A 21,498-nucleotide genomic window follows, 5' to 3' on the forward strand; every position below is an offset into this window, starting at 1 on the left:
GCAAACATTACTGAATTATATTAACTATACAGTTAATACACTAAAAAAATTTAATATAAAAGACAAGAATAATCTACAGCTAATTAAATAATTAATAAACTTTTTGCTTTTTCTGAAATGCATACTAAGATCAGCTTTGCTGTCTTGAAGTCCTGGGTCTGGAGTCAGGAAAATGAGTTCAAACCCAACTTCAGACACTTACTAGCTATGGGCTAGTCATTTAGCCTGTTTATCTCTGTTTCCTCAACTGTAAAATGGGGATGATAATAATAGCATCTTCCTGTAAACTGTAAAGAGAATCAAATGAAATAATACTTGTAAATCACCTAACACAGACATGTAGTAGCCATTATATAAATGCTTATTCTCTTCCTGTTAAGGTAAACTAAAGGTTTTACAAAAATTAAGTGAATTTTACTTGATAAAAGAAAATTAGCCAAAGAAAACACTTTTATTAATAAGATATCTGCCATTTCATCAATTAATCTATTCAAATTATTTTATTAAAACCACACATATCTCCTTAGAGCTAAAATAGATTACCCTTTCCTTTCCTCTTACAAGTATGAACTTTTAAGGAAACAAATGTCAACTTACTAACGCCAAGGGATCTTGGTAATTACCATTTTTAAAGGTAAAAAACAACACACACACACACACACACACACACACACACACACACACAAAACCATTTTTATTTACCTATAAGCCTCTAATGGCATCCAGATATATAACTATCTTTTAAGTTATAAGACTCTAATCTTATAACAGCTTCATTATTGATGAAGACTCTTGTGCAGTGCACAAAAGTAGAAAGTGTAGTTTCTTTCAAAGTGCTAATCAAAGTTGTCATGGTCCTGCCATACTAGGAGGCAACAGCACTAGAGAAGAAGGTGGTCACCAAGTTATCATTTATTTTACTAGAAGCAGAGGACATTTTTAATACTTTTTTTTAAAAAGTGCTGGAAAATTCTGTCCTCCATGGCATACTGTGAGATAAGCTATGGTAAATACAAGAAAGCACAAAGTATTCAAGAAATTCAAACCTTATCTTGTACACATAAATGTGGTGTCCAAGTTGTACTAGTGAACAAAAATTGAATTTAATCCCTGCATAATAATGTATTTACTTAGCAAGATGGACACCCAGGCCTAGAGTGAGTAAGCTCTAAGTTCAAATCTACTTTCAGACTGTTTGTGTGAACCTAAGCAAATCACTTAGCCTGTTTGCCTCAATTTTCTCATTTGTGAATTGAAGATAACAAAAGTGCCAGCCTTCCCAAGATTTTTTTAAGGATCAAATGAGATAATAATTGTGCTTGGTACATAATTAAGAGGTATATAAATGCTATTGCTACAAATTAAAAAATATATACAATCTAAAATTTTCTTCATTTTCCACGTAAAAATGAGCAATGATTCTACTTGTATGATAATTAACAACGACATGTTTATTTTTAAATATCTAACTTCTTAAAGCTATACTATATATCCTATAAAATGAAATCCTCTGATGATAAATGGCTCCTACTATTTTTCTTAAATCAACAATTTCAATAAGTCATTTATAACCAATTACATGATTTAAGAACATGTGTTTTTAAACTATTCTAAGACCGACAAGTTGCATTCCAACTTTATTTGGATTTATTATAATATATAACTCAAGAATATTTGTTACTTCACCAATTTCAGATTTGAGTTCTATAACAGCTTGCTAGGGAATAGAAAATTAGCTCCCCCTAAAAATCTTGGTAAGTATTTTTTTTTCAGATTCAATAAATGTATAATATGATTACACTGCCAAAATTCAATTTCAGGTCATGGAAGAATTGAAGGAGTCTGCCTCTATATGAAGTTAAGTCAAAATTAATCACAACTCCTAATGCCATTTTGGCCATGTACAAAATTGAAGGCATACCTAAAAGCAGTTAAGAAAATATACAGTTAAACCACTTTAGGAATGAGGCCCTAAATATGACTTGCCATTTCTGATTGCCTGCAATCCCATGTACAGCTACCATGTCATCCAGAAAAAGCTGTCTAGTTTCCTCTGGCAAATTACCATGTCACACTGAAAGTTTTATATCCAATCACCCATTTTATTTACTTTAGTCTCAACTGTTAGTTAGTCATTTTTTAAATAACATCTGGCTCTTTGTGACCTCATTAGGGGTTTTCTTGGCAAAGACACTGGAGTGGTTTGCCATTTCCTTCTCCAGCTCATTTTACAGATGTGGAAATGGAAGCAAAGAGGATTAAGTGACTTATCCAGGATCACAGTTAATAAGTGTATGAGATCAAGACTTGAATTTGGGAAGATGGGTTTTCTTGAATTCAAGCCCAGCACTATTGTGCCACTTAGCTGCCCAACTAATCTCAAAATGAAGGTAATATGTGACAGAAATTCAAAGTTTATCATTAAGATGATCATAACTTAATAAAAGAAACTATACATTAAAATTTTCTCTGAATACCAAAAGAATATCAACTATTTTATAAAATACAATTTTTGGAAACTGTCCCAACTATTTCACACTTACTTTTGTATCATGGTCTGCCATTCTCCTTCTCTATCACCAATAGGAAACCGGTCTATTTGTGCCTGTATTTTGGTTCTCCATTCTCGCATATAGTCTTCTATATCAAACACAAATGGATGTTGCCCAAAATTGGCATCTACCACTTCTCCTGGTGTCTGTAGCCCCACAGTCGGATACAAATTTGGCTGTAAGACAGACAATATATTCATTCTGTTAATTGCTTTCCTAATACTATAATTTTTTTATTATAGTTTTTATTTATCAAATATATGCATGGGTAATTTTACAGCATTGACAATTGCCAAACCTTTTGTTCCAATTTTTCCCCTCCTTCCCCCCACACTCTCCCCCAGATGGCAGGTTGACCAGTATAATGTTTATGTTGACCAGTATATTATATGTTAAATATGTTAAAGTATAAATTAAATGCAATATATGCAATATATTGCATTTAATATAATGCATATTAATAAAATTTAATATAATGCATAATAATAAAATGCAATAAATTGACTGCAATAAACTAGAAATGAGAGCCCTTTTATAAATATTTCATAATCCACAGTATAAAATTAGACAAAAACTTTTAGGTTCTTTTGAAATGTTAAATATACTGAAAATCTCGTTTAATCTACAGTCTAGAAGAAAACTAATTCAAATATGCTATATGTACAGAATTCAAGTTAATTTTTTAAAATAACAGTTTTGTTCTATAAAGGAATATGTGTCCACTCATTAGAACTTTTAGATATAGGTCATTTAATTTTTTTGGTTGTTTTGACCTGTGACAAAATAAACTCTTTCTATTAATGCTGTCTGCTTCCCCGAAGTTTTTAACACCTTTAGCTTGCCCAGCAGCAAATCTAGACTGAACAGCTCCTAGAGCAAAAATATGACATAGGACACAAGCTGTTCACAGGCTCTTGTGGCTGTGATATATAAAACAGGAAATCTTATAAGACAAAAGCTTAGCTGACTGATAGGGCTGTGACATGCTACATAACCTACTAATAATAGAAAGAAAATAACTTAGTAATCTAAAAGCAGGAGAGAAACCAATAGCAAAAACAAATACCAAAAAAATGGATTGGAGGAGATGGACTTTCTCAACTTTTTTTTCATGCTGCTCATAAGAGAATTATTTAGCAAATAAAATTTGGTCTGTCCTACTATAACTTGTTTTATAGGTCTTACCAACAAGATAAACCTAAAATCAGATGGCCACTGAGGCTTTAGTCTACTATAGACATAATTCAAAGACAAAAATCTTTAAACACAGGTAGTGATTAAAAATTACATACAACATAAAAAAAAATCTCTACCATTAAAGGTAAAAAAAATTTTAATTTTTCAAAATTAAATAATTAAATTTTAAAAAATTCTCTACATGGGTTAATTTACAACAAATGAAGAAAACCATAAAACTAGATAAACCAGTTTAACCCCATCTTATAAGAAAGTGGTGAGGTGGGCAGGAAGGGAGAGAATTTCCAACAAAAACAACTGTTAAAAAATTTGTTTTACATGTAACTGGGAAAAATAATATTAAATAAATTAAATTTTTAAAAGAAATGAATAAAATAAAAATACAGCAAAAATGCTATGTAGTAATAATAGCAATGTGATCTCCATGCAAAACATCTAACATGGCATATGTTTTTTTCTATTATACTTTTATACATACAAACTAAGATACAAAATATACTCTAAAAAGATAGTTATATCTTACCGGTAGGTCTGTGAAGGCTATACCTGTAAAATACAAAAGATAATTAGTATTACAATCGATTTTCAAAAAAAAAAAATAATAAAAAATAGAATGTTATACATTTTGATGATCACCACTTTCTACAAATAAGCAAACATGGATTCCAATGACAAAAAGTTCAGCATGTGGAGTCAGCAGACATGAATTTCTGCTCCAATATTTTCTAGCTGGCCTCACCTGTTAAAACAAAAGTAACTTCTAGTACATTCCCCACTATTTCACTCTGAAAACCTCCCAACTCCCTATCATGTATGGGTTAGTATTATGCTGCCACTGCTCAAAATATTTTTGTAATTCAAGAAGGAATTACTTTTAAGCCCTAGAAAACCATCCCAAAGAAAGTGGCAAGATTTACCACCATCATATGGTCCAAAGAATATACTCAGGAGGGAAATACAAAGGGTAATTCTAAGAACACTTTGAAAAAGAGTAGCATTACTGGAATAAAAGTACAGCTTATAACAAGGTGATTAAAGGTCAACATTCATTTGGACGTGTAAATACTGGTAATATTAGCTAAATTTTTTTTAAAGCATTATGTCATAATCACATTACACAGGATTTAGCCTATATAAGGGTACCATCTACAAATTGTTACAAGGAAATTTCTGGAACCCCTCCCCTCCCTACTATGTTTATAGTATTTTTAAAATACTTTTAATATAGAAAACTTTCATACTGCCATGGCACTAAAAATATAAAACCATAGATGGTCTAAGTTTTATACCAAAAAAAAAAAAAAGTAATAATAGTAATTTCAGACTCAAGTAAAAAAAAAAAAAGCCTGTGCCCTCTCCAAATACATTTAAATTCTTCCGAAATCTAAAAAAGGAATGTCAAATAATGCAAACAAGAATTTTTTAATGTTAATTTCTAACATAAGTACAACAGCACTGACAAATTAAGAATTCCCTATCTTCTTTGCAGACATCAATGTTTTAACATGAACATTTTCTGATAATCATTTTGCTTTACTAAAGACAAGACTGTGTTAATTAAAATCTTTCCAAACATTTCCTAAAGATCCTAATAGCAAAATTATTTTAATTTTAATAAAAGTTTTAAGATCTTGTCAAAGGTAACAGATATCAGAGAAAAACATTCATCTAGCTCTATACAACAAATTTCACATATATGCACATACATGCACACTCCACTTTTAAAAGTTGGGTATTTTTTAGACAAGTTTTAAGTAATCCCAATCTTTTAATTCATTTTCAGAAGAAAGTATTTTTAAAAAAAGTATTCAGCTAACAATTTTAAGAAAACATAATTCCAACTTTTAAAAATAAATATGTGAACTGGCATTAACTTTTAAAAATAAATATGAACTGGCATTAGTTTCTTTATCTTTAATTCTCATTTAAGTTTTTTTTTTAATTTAGTATATATTACAGTGGACCAGATTTAAAAAAAAAATAATTAAGTAATCTATTAAGGACAGAAATTATAATTTCTAAGATGTATGACTAGACAATAATTAAACATTACTTGCCTGGTCTGGAAGAAATGCCTCAGACACTGCCCCAAAGTGCTCAAAATATTTTATATATAATTACGACATACCCCTATTGGGTATCCTGTTCCTTACCACTTTTAAATGCTTAAGGGAAAATATATTATTTAAAGACTTATGAAAATTTTCTAGTAATTGATAAATGGAGCCATTCTCCTCCCACTTACCCTCAAAAAAAAAAAATCTCATTTAAGTAAAGCATAAAGGTTTAAAGAATGTTAATCAAAAAGACTACCTATAATCATACTACCTTTTAAATTTGATAGTTTGACATTCATATTAAAGACTAGCTTCTTCTTCTTCAATAAAAGATCAATATTATACATTCAACCAACCACTAAACAGACTAAATCTAATCATGTTATCTCTTAAAGTTTAGAATCAACTATCTTTATTAGATGTATTCAAATCTCTAGTCTCATTTTTTCCAGTTTAATATAATGTAAGATCTTATACATTCAATTAAACATCTTAGAATCCAAATAAAGTAGGAACACAAATTGCACTAGAATATTAACAGCAAACAAATAAGAGGGAGCTTATTTTTCCTGAAGGAAAAAAAAAATCTTAGACATTACAATCACCTTGAACCCTTAAGAACATATAATGAAATCTTCATTAGTGGCCCTGATCAAAATCCCTCTGTGGACAGCCATAAAACAAGCATCCTTTGTGGTGCAAAGGAGTTAGAGACAGCCCTTGCCATAAGCACTTTACCAGATTCATAATCATGTATTAAGAATTTGAATTTATAATTATTAGGTTATGATGAGGAATCACAAATCATTCACACAGAGTAATAACAGACAGTTCAAGGAACTTTTGTTATTACTAATATAGCTGGGGATTCAAACATTTCTTGGAAGTATTGCTATGCTACATTAGAAGGATTTGTAAGATATAAAGAGTAACTTGTATATTCTGATTTTTAAATTCTATTTCTTCCACCTTCTTTTTCAGAGTTAAAAAGATAGTGTATTTATTTATCCTATTTTATTTTTTTGCCCCCTCCCACTTCCCCCGAATAGAAATAATTCCTTGTTAATAAAGTACCTGTTTTTATAGCTTATTGAGTTTTGGCTGTTTTTTTGTGGTTATTCTTTGAAGTATGCACTGAGGCTGTCCCCAAGAAGGGCGTTACTACCAGTCCCAGTCTTCATTCTGGAAGAAGGTAAATTGCAAGTGGAATTAATTGTAGGTTGGTGGCCTAAGAAATTGATGGTAATGTATGGAGCCAATTCCACGATTTTAGGCCAAAGTAAAATTTCGGCAGCTAAAGAAGGGTAGAGACTCATGAAGATAAGAGCTGTAAAAACCCAGAATTGGAATTCATTATTTCTGGACTTGTACCTAGAATACTGTTTATCTTTTAAATGCTATAAAATGACTCAAACAGCTACATATTTTTAAATTGCTAGGCTTTTCTTTAAAGAATGGATTTTAGATAACTTATGTAAAATACTGCTTCTGATATGAAAATTATGCAGTAAGACTGCAGCCTACACTCCACTTTGAATGTGTTATGTGTCGTGGTCTAAACACTATTTTTCCTAGTAAGTTTTCAAGTTTTAGGTTTGTCCAACCCTTTTACTAATACTTTTTCTCCCTCATGATTCTCTCTATATTTTTTCCTTTCTTTTTTTTTTTTAAAAAAGAAAATACCTACTCACCTTCACGCTTCTATATTGCAGCTACTATCCTTCATTTATCCTTCTTTAGCAGGATTTTCCTCATAACACGTTAATGCCATTTACTTGGTTGGTAGCAATCATTTTCAGCCATACTGTTCCTCCCCTGACCCCTCCCCATCAAAGGACTGATGATGTTGCATTCTTAGCTCTTCCTACACCAGGTAATAAGCCACAAAATAAACCTAACTTTCCTATACAGCAAAGTAGAAAATTCACTAATCTAGATATGTACTGCCATAGTTCCTTTTCCTATCTGAAATACAGTATAATTTTAACAAAGTAAAAATTTCCACAATTTTCACAAATTCAAACATCTGGCTAGAACACAAAACCCTATATTCGACTGCATCTAAAGTAGATAATCAAAAATCAAGTGTAACTAGAGTGTTGCAAAGATGACAAATGCAAATAAGAACCTGTTCTAGAATCAGAACATTTGCTTATTTTACATGCAATAAATTATCTCAGTACCTAAACTATGTCCATTCTTTGTGTAGAAGCAGGTATTGTTGATAAGGTTTACACAACAGCCAATGACATCACCAGTTGTAAAAGTTGGTCCATAGGGTTGTCCCGTTCCAGAAGAACAAAATGAATGTCCATCATCTCCATGGTAACCATATGAATGTTTATCCCAACCTAAACCGAAAGCAGTAATTTATTTATTGTATTTCAAGTTTTATGTAAGGAATTTACTTTCTTTGTACTGGATTCATTCATTTAAGATTAATGGTAAATACATAAAGCCCTTTAGAAGAATGCAGAAGTGCTACAAGAAAACAACTTCTCATTTGTACATTCAGATTTCTAATCACTACATTAGTGTTTTTTAAACATTATAATTATCTCGTGATAAAATGAAATTATAAATATGAAACACAGGGTGCTTCTACATGACAAAAAATACAAGTAAATGTATCATTTTCCCATGTTCTTTTCTTAAAGAAAGGATGGTGGTCATATATACTATTTCCTGCCTTTTACACATTTCAAAAATCAACCTCTAGGTCTTATTTGTTTAAAAAAAAAAAAAAAGGGAAAGAGAAAGCAGGAGGACGAGGGAGGAAAGGACGGAAGGGGAGAGAGAGAAAGAAATAAGAGAGAGTGAGAGAAAAGGACAGAGGGGAGAGGAGAGGAGAAAGGAAGGATAGAAAAATATATTCTATTGTACTTTTATTTGACAGGACAGAGTTTTGATGTTAATAGATCACCTTAGTTAACTAGGTGATTCAAATCTAAAAATTAAGCATTTTATGATCCCTCAGGCAACATCACTTACAATGTTAAACCATTTGAACAGCACCCAAACTACAGATTATTACTATCACAATGCTGTATTTACATTAAAATAGATAACTTTCATTTTATATTAGCTGTCATTTTAAACAATGGAACATTATTTAAAACATACCACTATGCTCTTTATATTTTTACCACATTTATTATTACATAGATGCTGTTAAGTAAGATGTCCTAGCAAATAAAACATCTAAACACAATTTGAAGCCAAACTAAACTGGCTTATGTTAAAAAAGCATTTATTACAATTTTACATTAATGGTTTTAATTTCAAAATATTCGACTCAAGTTTTGCAAACTAACAGGAGGGAAAGAATGGTGCAGATAAACATAAGGATCACTTTAAGTTACATATTTTGGCGATATTTTTGCCACCCTGCGTATGTTTTCCTTAAAACAAATATAAAAATTTTTCCTGAGTACGCACCAAATGGGTGAGGCAGCTTAGGGGTATATTTATACTAATGATTGGGAAAACTCACATGCAGAAATTAGAACTGAAAAGGTTTTAATTTTTAAAGTTAAAAAGATTATAAAAAGGTACAGTGATATACTCTTAGCTTTGTATTAGCCTAAATCACCTCTAAGGTCCATTCCAAGCTCTAAATCTATGATCCTAAAAATAAAAGTTACCCTTTTCTTAATCTGTCTTTAAAACAATCCAACCTCCCCTTAAAATCCACAACTTAAGACAATCAACTAAAATAAGTATGCTTTATTCCTCGCCCATTAAAAACTGTCACTGATCCCAAATATAAAGATAAATAGCAGCTACCTGCAGTGCTACACTATACTTCAAACACAAGTATACCTGGTAGTCTATTCATGTTCACACCTTGAGCAGAAAGACCAATTCCCATGTAACTGTAAAAAAGAAAAGCAGGTTATTCCTTATGTAAACAAATTATGAACAGTATATGACAATCAGAAACATGCTTAAGACACGTGGAGATTGATACAGTGTAATAGACTTGCTGGGTTTATAGGAAAAATGACATTGAAATTCAATGAGTTACCAAAAAAAAAATAATATATATATCACCCACCCAAGAGGACCAGGACTATGTAATCAATAACCTACACTCAGATAACAAAACAGCAATCATAATTATTCCTTTTATCATTGCTTAAAAATTCCTTTCTACTAATCTACTGGGGATGATTTTTAATAATATCCTTCTGTCCAGTCAAAAATACAAAATCCTTTTTGAGAGAAAGGAAATTTTCAAGTAGAAGAAGTAGAAAATCAAAGGAGAAGGCATTCTCACATAACATTTTAAAATATTTCAAAAATTATGATGATTTTGGAATGAATTTTTGACAAATTCACAAAAGCTCAACACAAAGGCCCACCAATTTAATTTTCAAGATGCCATATGAGCTGAGTATGAGGAAAAGAATCAGATTCTGAGTAATCATGACAATAAGACAAAAGATGACATAAAAAATATCAGAGAATAGTGGAAGGGATTTTTTATTTTTCATTATAATACATTTCTGTTAACCATATTCATTTATAAAAGTTCTTCCCTTTTCTACCTCTATGCTAAAATAAGTGACAATAGAAAACTATAGTTTTATCCTTGGTTCAGATTTTTTAAAAAGGATTATGCAGTGATTATTCTCTTCTCTCTTGTCTCATCTACAGAGACACAAAAACACACACAGGCATCAATAATTTGATAAACTGAAAAGAAAAATGGATTTGAAATAAAAGAACCTGGACATTAATTTAATCTTGATTCTACTACCTGTTGTGTGATTTTGGGCAGGTCACTTAAGCTCTCTTTCCTGTGGAAAGGATGTGGCACTAGATGATACTCGAAGTCATTCAATCAACAAGCATTTATTAAGCACCTCTTGAGTTCCAGGGATTATGCTAGGATCACAAAGCAAGAAAAAAAGAAAGAAGACAAGAGAGAAGAAAAGTAATTCCTATTCTTAAGGTTCTTAGTTTCAATAAGGAAGACAAGTTACCTAAGTAAATACAGAATAAAATTTTAAAAATACATTGTAGTTCAATATAATTCAGAGGAGTTTTAGCAATAGGAGAAGGGGGGAGGTCAGGAAAGGCTTCCTGTTACAAAGGGGTGCCTGGAACTATATGTTAGAGGAAGAGGAGTCCTATGAGGCACAGCCTGCAATGCAGATATATGGAACTGTCGATACAAAAGTACATAGAAGAAGATGAAGAGTCTTGTGTGAGTCTTGTGTGGCAACTCTAGGAAGACAAAATGAAATTAGATAAGGATTGAAGGGCTTTAAAAGTCAAAGTTAACATTTTATCCTAGAAACAACTACTGGAGTCACTGGACTTTACTGAGTAGAGGAATGAAAGGTGAGGTCAGTATTACCTATGAAGAGACAGCTTTGTAGCTACTTAGAGAAGAATTTTAAATGCGAAGAGATATGAGTAAGTAAGGAAAGGAATTAGTTCAGATGACATCCAGAATAAAGGTGGTACCTATGTGAACAGAAAAAAAAAGGGATGAGATGAGAGAGGGTTCTTAGCTCATTCAAAGACACTATAAACTAGGATGGGGGTTTTGTAATTATATGTATTTTATCTTATGCATTTATAAACATTATCATGAGAAGAGGTCCCTAAGTTTTTACTAGATTGCCTTCAAAACACCCTCCCAAAATTAAGAGCTTCTATCACAGAAGTAGAAACAGCAAGATTTGGCAACTGGATGTATGAAGTGAGAGAGAATAAAGAATAGAGGATATAAAGTTGAGAGACTAGAAGAATAGCAATCTCCTAAACATACAGGCAGAAGTCTGAGAGTAAGATAATAATTTGTTGGGGACACAATACAATTGAGATGATTATGAGATATCCAGGCTGAAATATCTAACAGGTATGTGGTGATGGGAGAGGAGAGCTAAGGAAAGAGACTTCTACTGGATATAAAGAACTGTGAGTCAGTTGGTCAATAAAAACAAATGAAATAGTTAAACGCAGGGGAGATGCTGAGATCCCAGAGAGAACAGAAATTAAACACACAACACACACACACACACACACACACACACACACACACTTGATTACAGGGTATGATGGGAATGATGAGACTACAAAGGAGAATGAGTCATCATACAGGCAGGAGAACCAGAAAAAAGCAGTGTCATGAAAATACAAAGAGAATCTAAGAGTAGAGTGATCATTTTAATAAGACTCTCAAATATGACAATACCTAGAAAGAGTTCAAATGCCTAAGAAGCAAGGATACAAAGAGTTTAACATTGAAGGAAGAAATAGAGGCCTTTAAGTTTATATACTTTCCCCCAAAAAGTCTGGAAAAAGGAAATGGAAGAGATCACAAGTCTGAAGGAATGTTAAAGTATAAAAAAAAAATTTTTGGCCAATGGAGGCAGCTTTGGAATATTTAAAAGCAATAGGGAAAGTGCTAGTAGAGAGGTAGAGGAGGGATAGGATTAAAAAAGATAATGTGCTGAAGAACATGGGAAAATATGAAATGAAGGCAATGTGTTTTAGCAAAAGGTACGCTTTATTATCACAAACAGGAGAAAACGACAAAAATTCTTTCCAGCAAATGCCTAAAGATCCTACATTTGAGAGAAAGTTCCAAGAACTGAAGAACAAAAGTTGTTGTTACAAGGTGACTTGAAACATGTTTCTCTTCCAAATCACTATTGATCAGAGAAATGCAAATTAAGACAACTCTGAGGTATCATTACACACCTGTCAGATTGGCTAAAATGACAGGAACAAATAACGATGAATGTTGGAGGGGATGTGGGAAAACTGGGACACTGATGCATTGTTGGTGGAGTTGTGAAAGAATCCAACCATTCTGGAGAGCAATCTGGAATTATGCCCAAAAAGTTATCAAAATGTGCATACCCTTTGACCCAGCCATACTACTACTGGGCTTATACCCCAAGGAACTACTAGAGAAGGGAAAGGGTCCTGTATGTGCCAAAATGTTTGTGGCAGCCCTTTTCATAGTGGCTAGAAGCTGGAAGATGAATGGATGTCCATCAATTGGAGAATGGTTGGGTAAACTATGGTATATGAATGTTATGGAATATTACTGTTCTATAAGAAATGACCAACAGGAGAAATACAGAGAGGCTTGGAGAGACTTACATCAACTGATGCTGAGTGAAACGAGCAGAACCAGAAGATCATTATACACTTCAACAATGATACTGTACGAGGATGTATGCTGATGGAAGTGGATTTCTTCAACATAGAGAAGAGCTAATCCAATTCCAATTGATTAATGATGGACAGAACCAGCTACATCCAGAAAAGGACTGGGAAATGAATGTAAACTGTTATTTTTACCTTCTGAATCCAATTCTTCCTGTGCAACAAAAAATTCGGTTCTACACACATATATTGTATCTAAATTATACTGTAATATATTTAACATATATAAGACTGCTTGCCATCAGGGGGAGGGGGTTGGGGGAGGAAGGGAAAAAATCTGAATAGAAGTAAGTGCAAGGGATAATGTTGTAAAAAATTACCCATGCATATGTACTGTCAAAAAATGTTATAATTATAAAATAAAATAAAAAATTAAAAAAAAAAAAAAAAAAAAAAAGAAACATGTTTCTCCTTAGTATTCTCTTTTTAAATTTCAGACTACCTCTGTTTTAAGAAGATAAAGGAAAATTTATCCACTATAGCCCCATATTAGTTTCTTGGCCTAGGATCTACTGACAGAATTGGCAGAAACATTCCTTGGTCAAGTTTATCATGCCTTTTATTCTCAGTTACTAGTCAAAGAGAAGACAAGCTATCTCATTCTGTTTTGTTATTATCTCTTAAAAAAGAATGGAAATAACATATTTATTACTTCTTTTTCATGAGCAATTCTGCTGTCCTTTATATAGTTCATATCCCCCCTACCTGTTGATTTCCTAACAATCTATTCAATGTCATTCAGTTAACCTATTTACTTAGATCCATAAATATGTTTTTAGTTTAACATTATCTTTTCTCCTTTCCATTTACAATGCAATCTATATACTTTCATTCACTATTCTTTCTGTGCCATAACAAGAACAAAAATCACATTCATTCAAGATTGAATAAAAACCCAGAATATAATATAATCAGTGCCTTAGTGCTTGACCCCATAGTAAACAGGGAATCTAAGCCCCAGTACAATACAAGCCTCCATTATTTGTTTTGAGGATTCACTGCTTCAGTATCATAACTAATCAATTATTAATTACCAAAACCACAAATCAGTCATTTAATCAATATTAACTAAGAAAAGGCCTTAAATTCGAAGCATTGTACTAGGAACTACAGGTAATATAGTGATGAAAACGACTAGGGAAAACTGAAAGAAACTTTAGAAGTTATCTAATTCAAAACCTGAATTTTGATAGAAGAGGAAATGTGGCATAAAGTGATCTGAATTGACCTGCCCAAGGTCACACAACAATTCAATTATTAATAGCAGACTAAATCCCAGGTTTCCCAGTTGCAAATTCTTTCTGCTATATATCCATAATGCTCAAAAAAAGATCTAGTAATAAAACCAAGGGGGAATGGTAAAACACTACACACACACACACACACACACACACAAATATAAGCCAAATTATTTAGAAAACTTAGAAAAAAAATGGACTGCACAAATTCAGAAGCTTGGGGAGCTTAGAAAACGTTCAGTTAAAATGCAAAGAAATCTAATTTTAGATGTCTTTGATAAGACAACAACTTTTGTCATGATTTCATATTGTCTTCATCTTTATTAGTGTCTGCAACAATACATGGTAATACCAGCATCATATAAGCATATTCCCAATAACCTTAATACATTGTTCCTGTCAAGAGTTATTGAGTCTGGCCAATAAGAAAACAACAGTCAACTAGGACCACAGAAAGTATATGCTTTACCTACCAATACCTCCCTCACCTAAGAAAATAGCAAGAAAGGTGAATTTACAGTCTCTAATTTTAAACTACTACAGTATGAATTTTGTATTTGTGCTCTGCACATGTAAATACATAACTATGCATTTACCCTATATCATCAATTTACATAGTTATGTGCTGTTTCTATAAAATTTCTTCACATAATTCAGTGAACAACAATGTATGACTAAATGTCAAGTTTCTGAGAAACCTATTATCAATATGAGGCTCTCAAGTATTCTTTAAGATTCTTACCATCCCTGTGGTAGCCTAGGTATTGTTTTTACACAGATAACTTGTCCTCTGCTCCACAGCCCTGAACCCAGATCTCCATTACAAAAATAGTACTTCTACAGCTTATTCCTTTACTATAATTACTTATGCATCTCACATACAGGAGAATCCTGTGCCTATTGGTAGTCTTAGAACAAGAAGGAAAAGTCTTCCTTTTGGACATAAGACAATCAGTCTGTATTTACTGTGGGGTCAAGCACTAAGGTAAGTACTGGGGAAAAACAAAATACAAAAAGAATGATATAAACTCAAATCTCAAGGAACTTACATTTGGGGAAATAGGTAACTGGATCTAAATTCTGGCTCTTGATCTTCTCTGGCTGTGTGATTCTAAGTCACAACTTTTCTGAACCGATTTCCTTGTCTATAAATTAGTGATAGCAGTACCTTCTTTATACAAAGGCTGTTGTGAGAATCAGATGAGAACCTAATTCAATTGTACCTCCAACTGGAATAATGCTCAGTAAGGCCTCTGTTTGTAGTTAGGGGTAGAGAAAGAAAAACAAGTTGTTGCCCACCGGAACAGATGCAGGGGACTTGGGCTGTGGGAACCAGGACGTAGCTAGTCACATATTTAGATACAAGGAGCTTGGGTCTAGTAGATAGGACATCAGGAAGCATAGGTCCTACTACATGTTTCTATTCCTTATTTTTCTCAAAATTTGGCCAAGTTAAAAAAAAAAAGTAAAGAAGGAAACATCTCCCTTTAGAGTCTAATCAATGAGCAAAGTGTAAACTCCTACTCCTGTTGCACCCAGGTCAACCTTTCCCTATAACATACCCATATTGAAGAACTCCTTTAGACCAACCAGTCTGCCAATTCCCGCATTATATGGCAATAAAGCCTTTTCATTGTGAAGCTAAGGAAAGATTAAAAAGAATTAAAGGAACTCGGTAAACAAAAACTGTTTACCAAAAACATCATCTCTACCAATCCAGTGTTCAGATAATTCTTACTTCTCAAACCTTCTCTCCCACAGCCTATGTGTCTAAGTTGTTGTACAAATATTAAAAAACTAAAAAAATGTCATTATCATTGCTGCAAGAATCTCTTAAGAGAGAGAAATTTTCTGCAAAGATCATCCATTATTTTGCTCTCCTCCATGTATACCTCCAAGGCTGCAGAAAACTTCTAAAACATATAGTAGGAGTGAATTTCCACAATTAGGTCTTCCATAAAGGAGTGTTTTTGTTTTTCCCTTATCCTATAGCTTATGTTCTGTTTCTCATTTTAAGTAGGAGAGATAGGTAAAAATGCTTAATATTCAAATGGTTCTATGATTTTATCCATGTGTACATTCCCTTCAATGTTCCTCACCTAATCTCCACCACAGCCTTGGATTATATTCCTGAGTAATTTAGTTCACAAGTAAACTTTCAATTTAATCTTCCCCAGAATCACATCTCTCCCTTACTTCCCAGCCCTTTCAAATTCTGTGCCAAATACCACAACCATTTATACTTTGTAATAAATTCTCCAGCAAAGATGTATAATATGTCTCGAGACTTTCCTCTGACTGCTTTAAATTTTTTTATTTAATAATATTTTCCCCAATTTCCCCTCTCTCTCTTCCAGAGTGTCTAGTCTGCAAACAGCCTGGCAGGCAGGTCAAACTAAGGCCATCATCTTGACTATCATTTCCCCTTAGACCCTGCCAGAGGCAGCCCAGGACCCTGTAACCCAAGAGCTGCCCTACTAGTTATCTCAGGAAGCAGGCTCTGTGTAAAATGTGACCAGGCAATTGCTAGTGTTAGTGCTGCAATATCAAGTGAACTACTTATCAGTAAAAATTACATTTTAAAAGATACTTCACTATCTACTTTGCCCATGTCCCCCAAGGTCTACAGGATCTCTCTCTCTCATTTACAGATCACTCTTCTTTTAAGTGTTGCCTCGATCTTCTATTTAGCACAGTATCATCTCTAAGAAACATGCAATTTCTACCTATCAATGTTGTTTGGAAAGCAATAGTATCTAAAAAAAAATCCTTTAATGTAGTAGCATCAAACTATCCCCGTGGACTGTGTTGACATTATCCCCCTTCAATAATATTTTATTTCTTCCCAATTACATGTAAAAACCATTTAACATTCATCTTTAAAATTCTAAGTTCTAAGTTATTTCCCTCTCTATCTTACCTCAGTAATTTGATGTTATACACATGCAATTATGCAAAACATAGTTCTGAAAGAAAACACAGGCCAAAAACAAAAAACAAAAACAAAAACAAAACCCATAATAATGAAAAAGAGTATACTTTGAGCTGCATTCAAACTGAATCAGTTCTTTTCGTTTTTGGATTTTATCTTGAATCACCATATTGCTAAGTTGATCATTCACAGTTGATCATCATAAAATACTGCTCTTACAGTGTACAATGTTATGCTGGTTCTCCCCACTTCACTCAGCATCAGTTCCTGTACGTCTTTTTCAGGTTTTTTTTTTTTAAATCTGCCTGCTTATCCATTCTATTTCCTTTTTTTTTTTAAATTCTAAACTTAAATACAAAGTTTAAAAAAAAAAAAGCATTATCATGTTCATAACAGAACCTAAGAGAGGATTCAAAATATAAAGCAATAAATTTTCATTTCAAGAATGTCTATATAATACTACACATGTATTTTAGTTCGAACTGTCCATCTTTGGTCTTTGCCATCTTTGTTTTGTTCTCTGCCGTATTTTTTACTTTATTTTCCCCCTTCTTCCACACACATAGATATAGATATACATTACACAACATATATGTCTATAATCAGGCACCTATTTTCATACGCATATATGTAAGACCATACAGGCTTATTTCCACTGTTTATCTGAAGGAAGCATTAGTTCTTCCTTATTTTCCTAAATCTACCAGTTCACTACTTTCTATAATATAGCAATATTTGTTTAGTTATTCTCCCCCTCCAAAAGCCTTCCTTATTGTCTTCCCCTACCCTATATGCCCTTGTGTTTCTTGTTTCTATCTGAACTTAGAACATATATATGTTATTTCCTCTTTATCCCATTCCTGTTACTTTACTACCCTTTTAAATCCTGCCTTTATCCTATTCCCTCATCCTTTTATTTCTTTTCAAATTTAAAAGAATCTTATTCCCTTCTAAATGTATATGTATTCAGTGAGTAGAGTTCCCTTTTAAAACCCTTTCTTTATCCTCTCCCCCTTCCCTATCCCCTTAAATCTTAATCCCTTAATTCTTCCTGAATCACAAACTTTTATTACTCTTCTAGATTCTAGATAGATGAAAAAAGGCCTTCAAAACTACCAGCCCTCTACTCACATCTAATTCTTCTGTAGCAGTTCTTCCTCATTTGTATGACATTAATTGCTTTTTACCTTTTTCTACAGTTTTGCTTTTTAGAATCATATCATACTCAACTCTACACCTATTATTCCTTCAAACTACCCAATTACTAATGACAATCTTAGACACGTGGTTTACATCTCCATCTATAAAAAGTAAACAATTTGTCTTTGAGTCTCTTATAATTAATCTTTGTTGTGAACCTTATATATTTCTTGGATGTTGTAGGTCAGATTTTTTGTTAAATTCAGGTGGGGGGGGGGGGGGAGGCAACAAAATCCTTAACATCTGGCAATTCATTGAATGCCCCTCCTCCCCCTCCCTCCATTCAAGATTATGGTTAACTTTGCTGGATATATTTCCAACCACAACCTCAATAGCGTTTCATGATCTGCAGTCTTTTAGTATAGCTGCTGTTAGGTTTTGTGAAATTCTAATTGTGGCTCCATCATATTTGAATTGTTTTATTCTTATTGTTCATAATATTTTCTTTTAAACCTGGGGGTTTCAGAATTTGGCTATGATAGTCCTATAAATTTCCCTCCTACATTTTCAGGTGGCAATTGGTAGATTTTTTTTTTTCCTTTTTCTTCTTTACCGTCTTGTTCTAACACTATTTTACCAAAATTCTTTTTTAATTGTAGTTTTTAGGTAGTCCAATTTTTCTCATGTCTTCATCTGTTAATGATCAGTTAATTTTCTGATGAAATGTTTCACAATCTCTTCAATTTTTTCCATCTTTATATTTTGTTTCATTATTTCTTGGGGTCAATTTTTTTGGCTTCCCCTTGCACAATTCTAATTTTCAAGGAGTCATTTTCTTCCTTAAGATTCTGGATTCCTTTTCTAGTTGGTTGACTTTCTTTTCATAAACTTGTTTTTCTTGGATTATCATTTTTTAATTAAAAAAAAAGTTTCCTCAATCTCTCTTTTTTGATTTTTAAAATCTTTTTTTCAGTTCTCTCACTGCTTTCTCTTTCAGCAGAGCTATCCTGGAGGTGTTTACACTATTTTTTTCCTAAACCTGAGGGGCTTCAGAAATAGGCTATGTGATATTCCTGTAGATTTCCCTCCTAGGATATTCTTCAGTTGTCCCAGGAGGAACATTGTTCTGCCCCAATTCTTGTTTCTATTTGCCAATCTGCATTCACCCTGAAGCACTATTTTGTCTTGTTTGTAAAGGAAATATGGAAGCTTGGTATTTTCTGACCTATTTAGCCATCTTCCCACAATCCTTTCCTTACCATTTCTCAAAGCATAATAATATTCCATTACAATTATATACCACAACTTATTCAGCTATACCCCAAATGATGGGTACACCCCCCCCCGCAATTTCCACCACATTCCACCATATTTTGTACATGTAGATTCTTTTCTCTTTTTTATGATCTCTTTGGGATACAGACCTGGTACTGGATCAAAGGGTATGAACAGTTTGATAGCGTTCTGGGCATAGTTCCAAATCACTCTCCAGAATGGTTACATCACTTTACAATTCCACCAATAGAGCGTTAGTGTCCTAATTTTTCCACATCCTATCTAATATCTGTCATTTTCCTTTTCTGTCATATTTGCCCATCGGATAGAAATGAGGTGGTAGGTACTTCAGGGTTGTTTTAATGTGTATTTCTCTAATTAAGAGCGATTTAGAGCATTTTTTCATATGATTATAAATAGCTTTAATTTCTTCTTGGAAAATGACATATCCTTATAAATTTACTTTAGTCCTCCATATATTCAAGGAATGAGGCCCTCATTAGAGACATCTGTTGTAAAAAAAAAAAAAAATTCCCCCCAATCTTCTGCTTTCCTTCTAATCTTAGTTTTGTTAGCATTGGTTTTGTTAGTGCAAAACTTTAATTTAGTCAAAACTATCCATTTTATATGTAAATACTTTCTATCTCAGTCATAAATTATTCCATTAGATCTACCAGGTTATCTAGTTTCTTCTAATTTGTTTATAGTATTACTCTTTATGCCTAACTAATGTACTCATTTTTATTTTATCTTAGTATATAGTGTAAAATGTTGGTCTATACTTATTTCTGTTTTACTGTTTTCCCAGGACTTTTTGAGCATACTGACTTTGAATTAACGTTATCTGTGCATTAACTATTTATTCGGTTAATCATTTCCAACTAAATCTTAGTGTGGTTCAAGTTTAAGACCTCTGCTTTAAGATATAGGTTTTTTTATTTTCTCTTTTGGGGGAGGGGGGAAAATCGTAGGCTTGTAGATATATGTGTGTGTGTGTATACACACACACCCCACACACACACATCCACATGCCATGTTTATATATCATTAGAATTTGCAAATTTACAAGATATTAAAAATGCTACACTAGGGCTGAAAGTGTAGACAATTCAGGACATCTTTCCCCTGATTTTCAACTGAGTTTAAAAAGAAAAATGAAACTACTTTTTCCTAAAAAGGAATGATTATAAAATATTCTCAGATAAATTTCATCACTCATTTTTAGGTATTTCTACAAAAGATCATTTTGCTGTACTATGGTTTTGACATTATATACATAAATTGATTTAATACCCAGTTTATAAGAATGTGCATTTGAATGTTCATATCACTTTATTCATAGACAACACCCAGAATTTCTCCTTTTTCAAGATTTCAGACTAACATTCCACCTTAACCCTTATCATTAAGGACTCCTGACTCTTGATACAGATGATGATCCCTCCTAACCTTCCATTCAATCTCCTAAATTCCCATGTGCTCCAGTCTCACACTACTCAGACACACATAGACTATTAAAACTCTTGCTCTGCCAAACACCATAAGAGATTCTACTTTCACGTTTGTCTTCTATCAAATCATAATCTCCAATCCTTCGATCTTTGCCTTAATCCTCCTAAATGTATTCTTTGTCCTTGCCATAACCTCTACCCATCCCTGCTACCCTCTTCTCCTAATCTATCACCCCTGTTATGATTTCACCTCTTTTCATGGTCTTAAATTTACATCAACCCAATGAGGCAACTGGGGTTAAGTGACTTGCCCAGGGTCACACAGCTGGGAAGTGTTAAGTGTGTCTGAGGCCAGATTTGAACTCAGGTCCTCCTGATTTCAGGGCTGGTGTTCTATCCACTGAAACACCTATCTGCCCCTTCTTGGCTACTCATAAACATTGCCATCTTATCTTATCACCAAAT

The 21,498-nt window shown here is 32.9% G+C and overlaps 1 protein-coding gene across 2 annotated transcripts in view; it reads right to left on the minus strand.

Moving 5' to 3' along the window:
* The window catches only part of RANBP9 (RAN binding protein 9), a 94,857-nt gene that overhangs the window by 29,702 nt on the left and 43,657 nt on the right, over positions 1–21,498 (minus strand). For both annotated transcript variants that reach the window (XR_012482866.1, XM_074271957.1), the window contains exons 3-6: positions 9,629–9,681; positions 7,990–8,157; positions 4,273–4,295; positions 2,544–2,728 (exon numbers count right to left, since the gene is read on the minus strand). Coding sequence is in view for 1 of the 2 variants with exons in the window: in XM_074271957.1 (XP_074128058.1) it covers positions 2,544–2,728; positions 4,273–4,295; positions 7,990–8,157; positions 9,629–9,681 (429 nt within the window). In the remaining variant the exon portion in view is untranslated. The remainder of the gene's footprint in view (positions 1–2,543; positions 2,729–4,272; positions 4,296–7,989; positions 8,158–9,628; positions 9,682–21,498) is intronic.

This window comes from Sminthopsis crassicaudata, chromosome 1 (genome assembly GCF_048593235.1).
Source record: "Sminthopsis crassicaudata isolate SCR6 chromosome 1, ASM4859323v1, whole genome shotgun sequence".
NCBI lineage: Eukaryota > Metazoa > Chordata > Mammalia > Dasyuromorphia > Dasyuridae > Sminthopsis > Sminthopsis crassicaudata.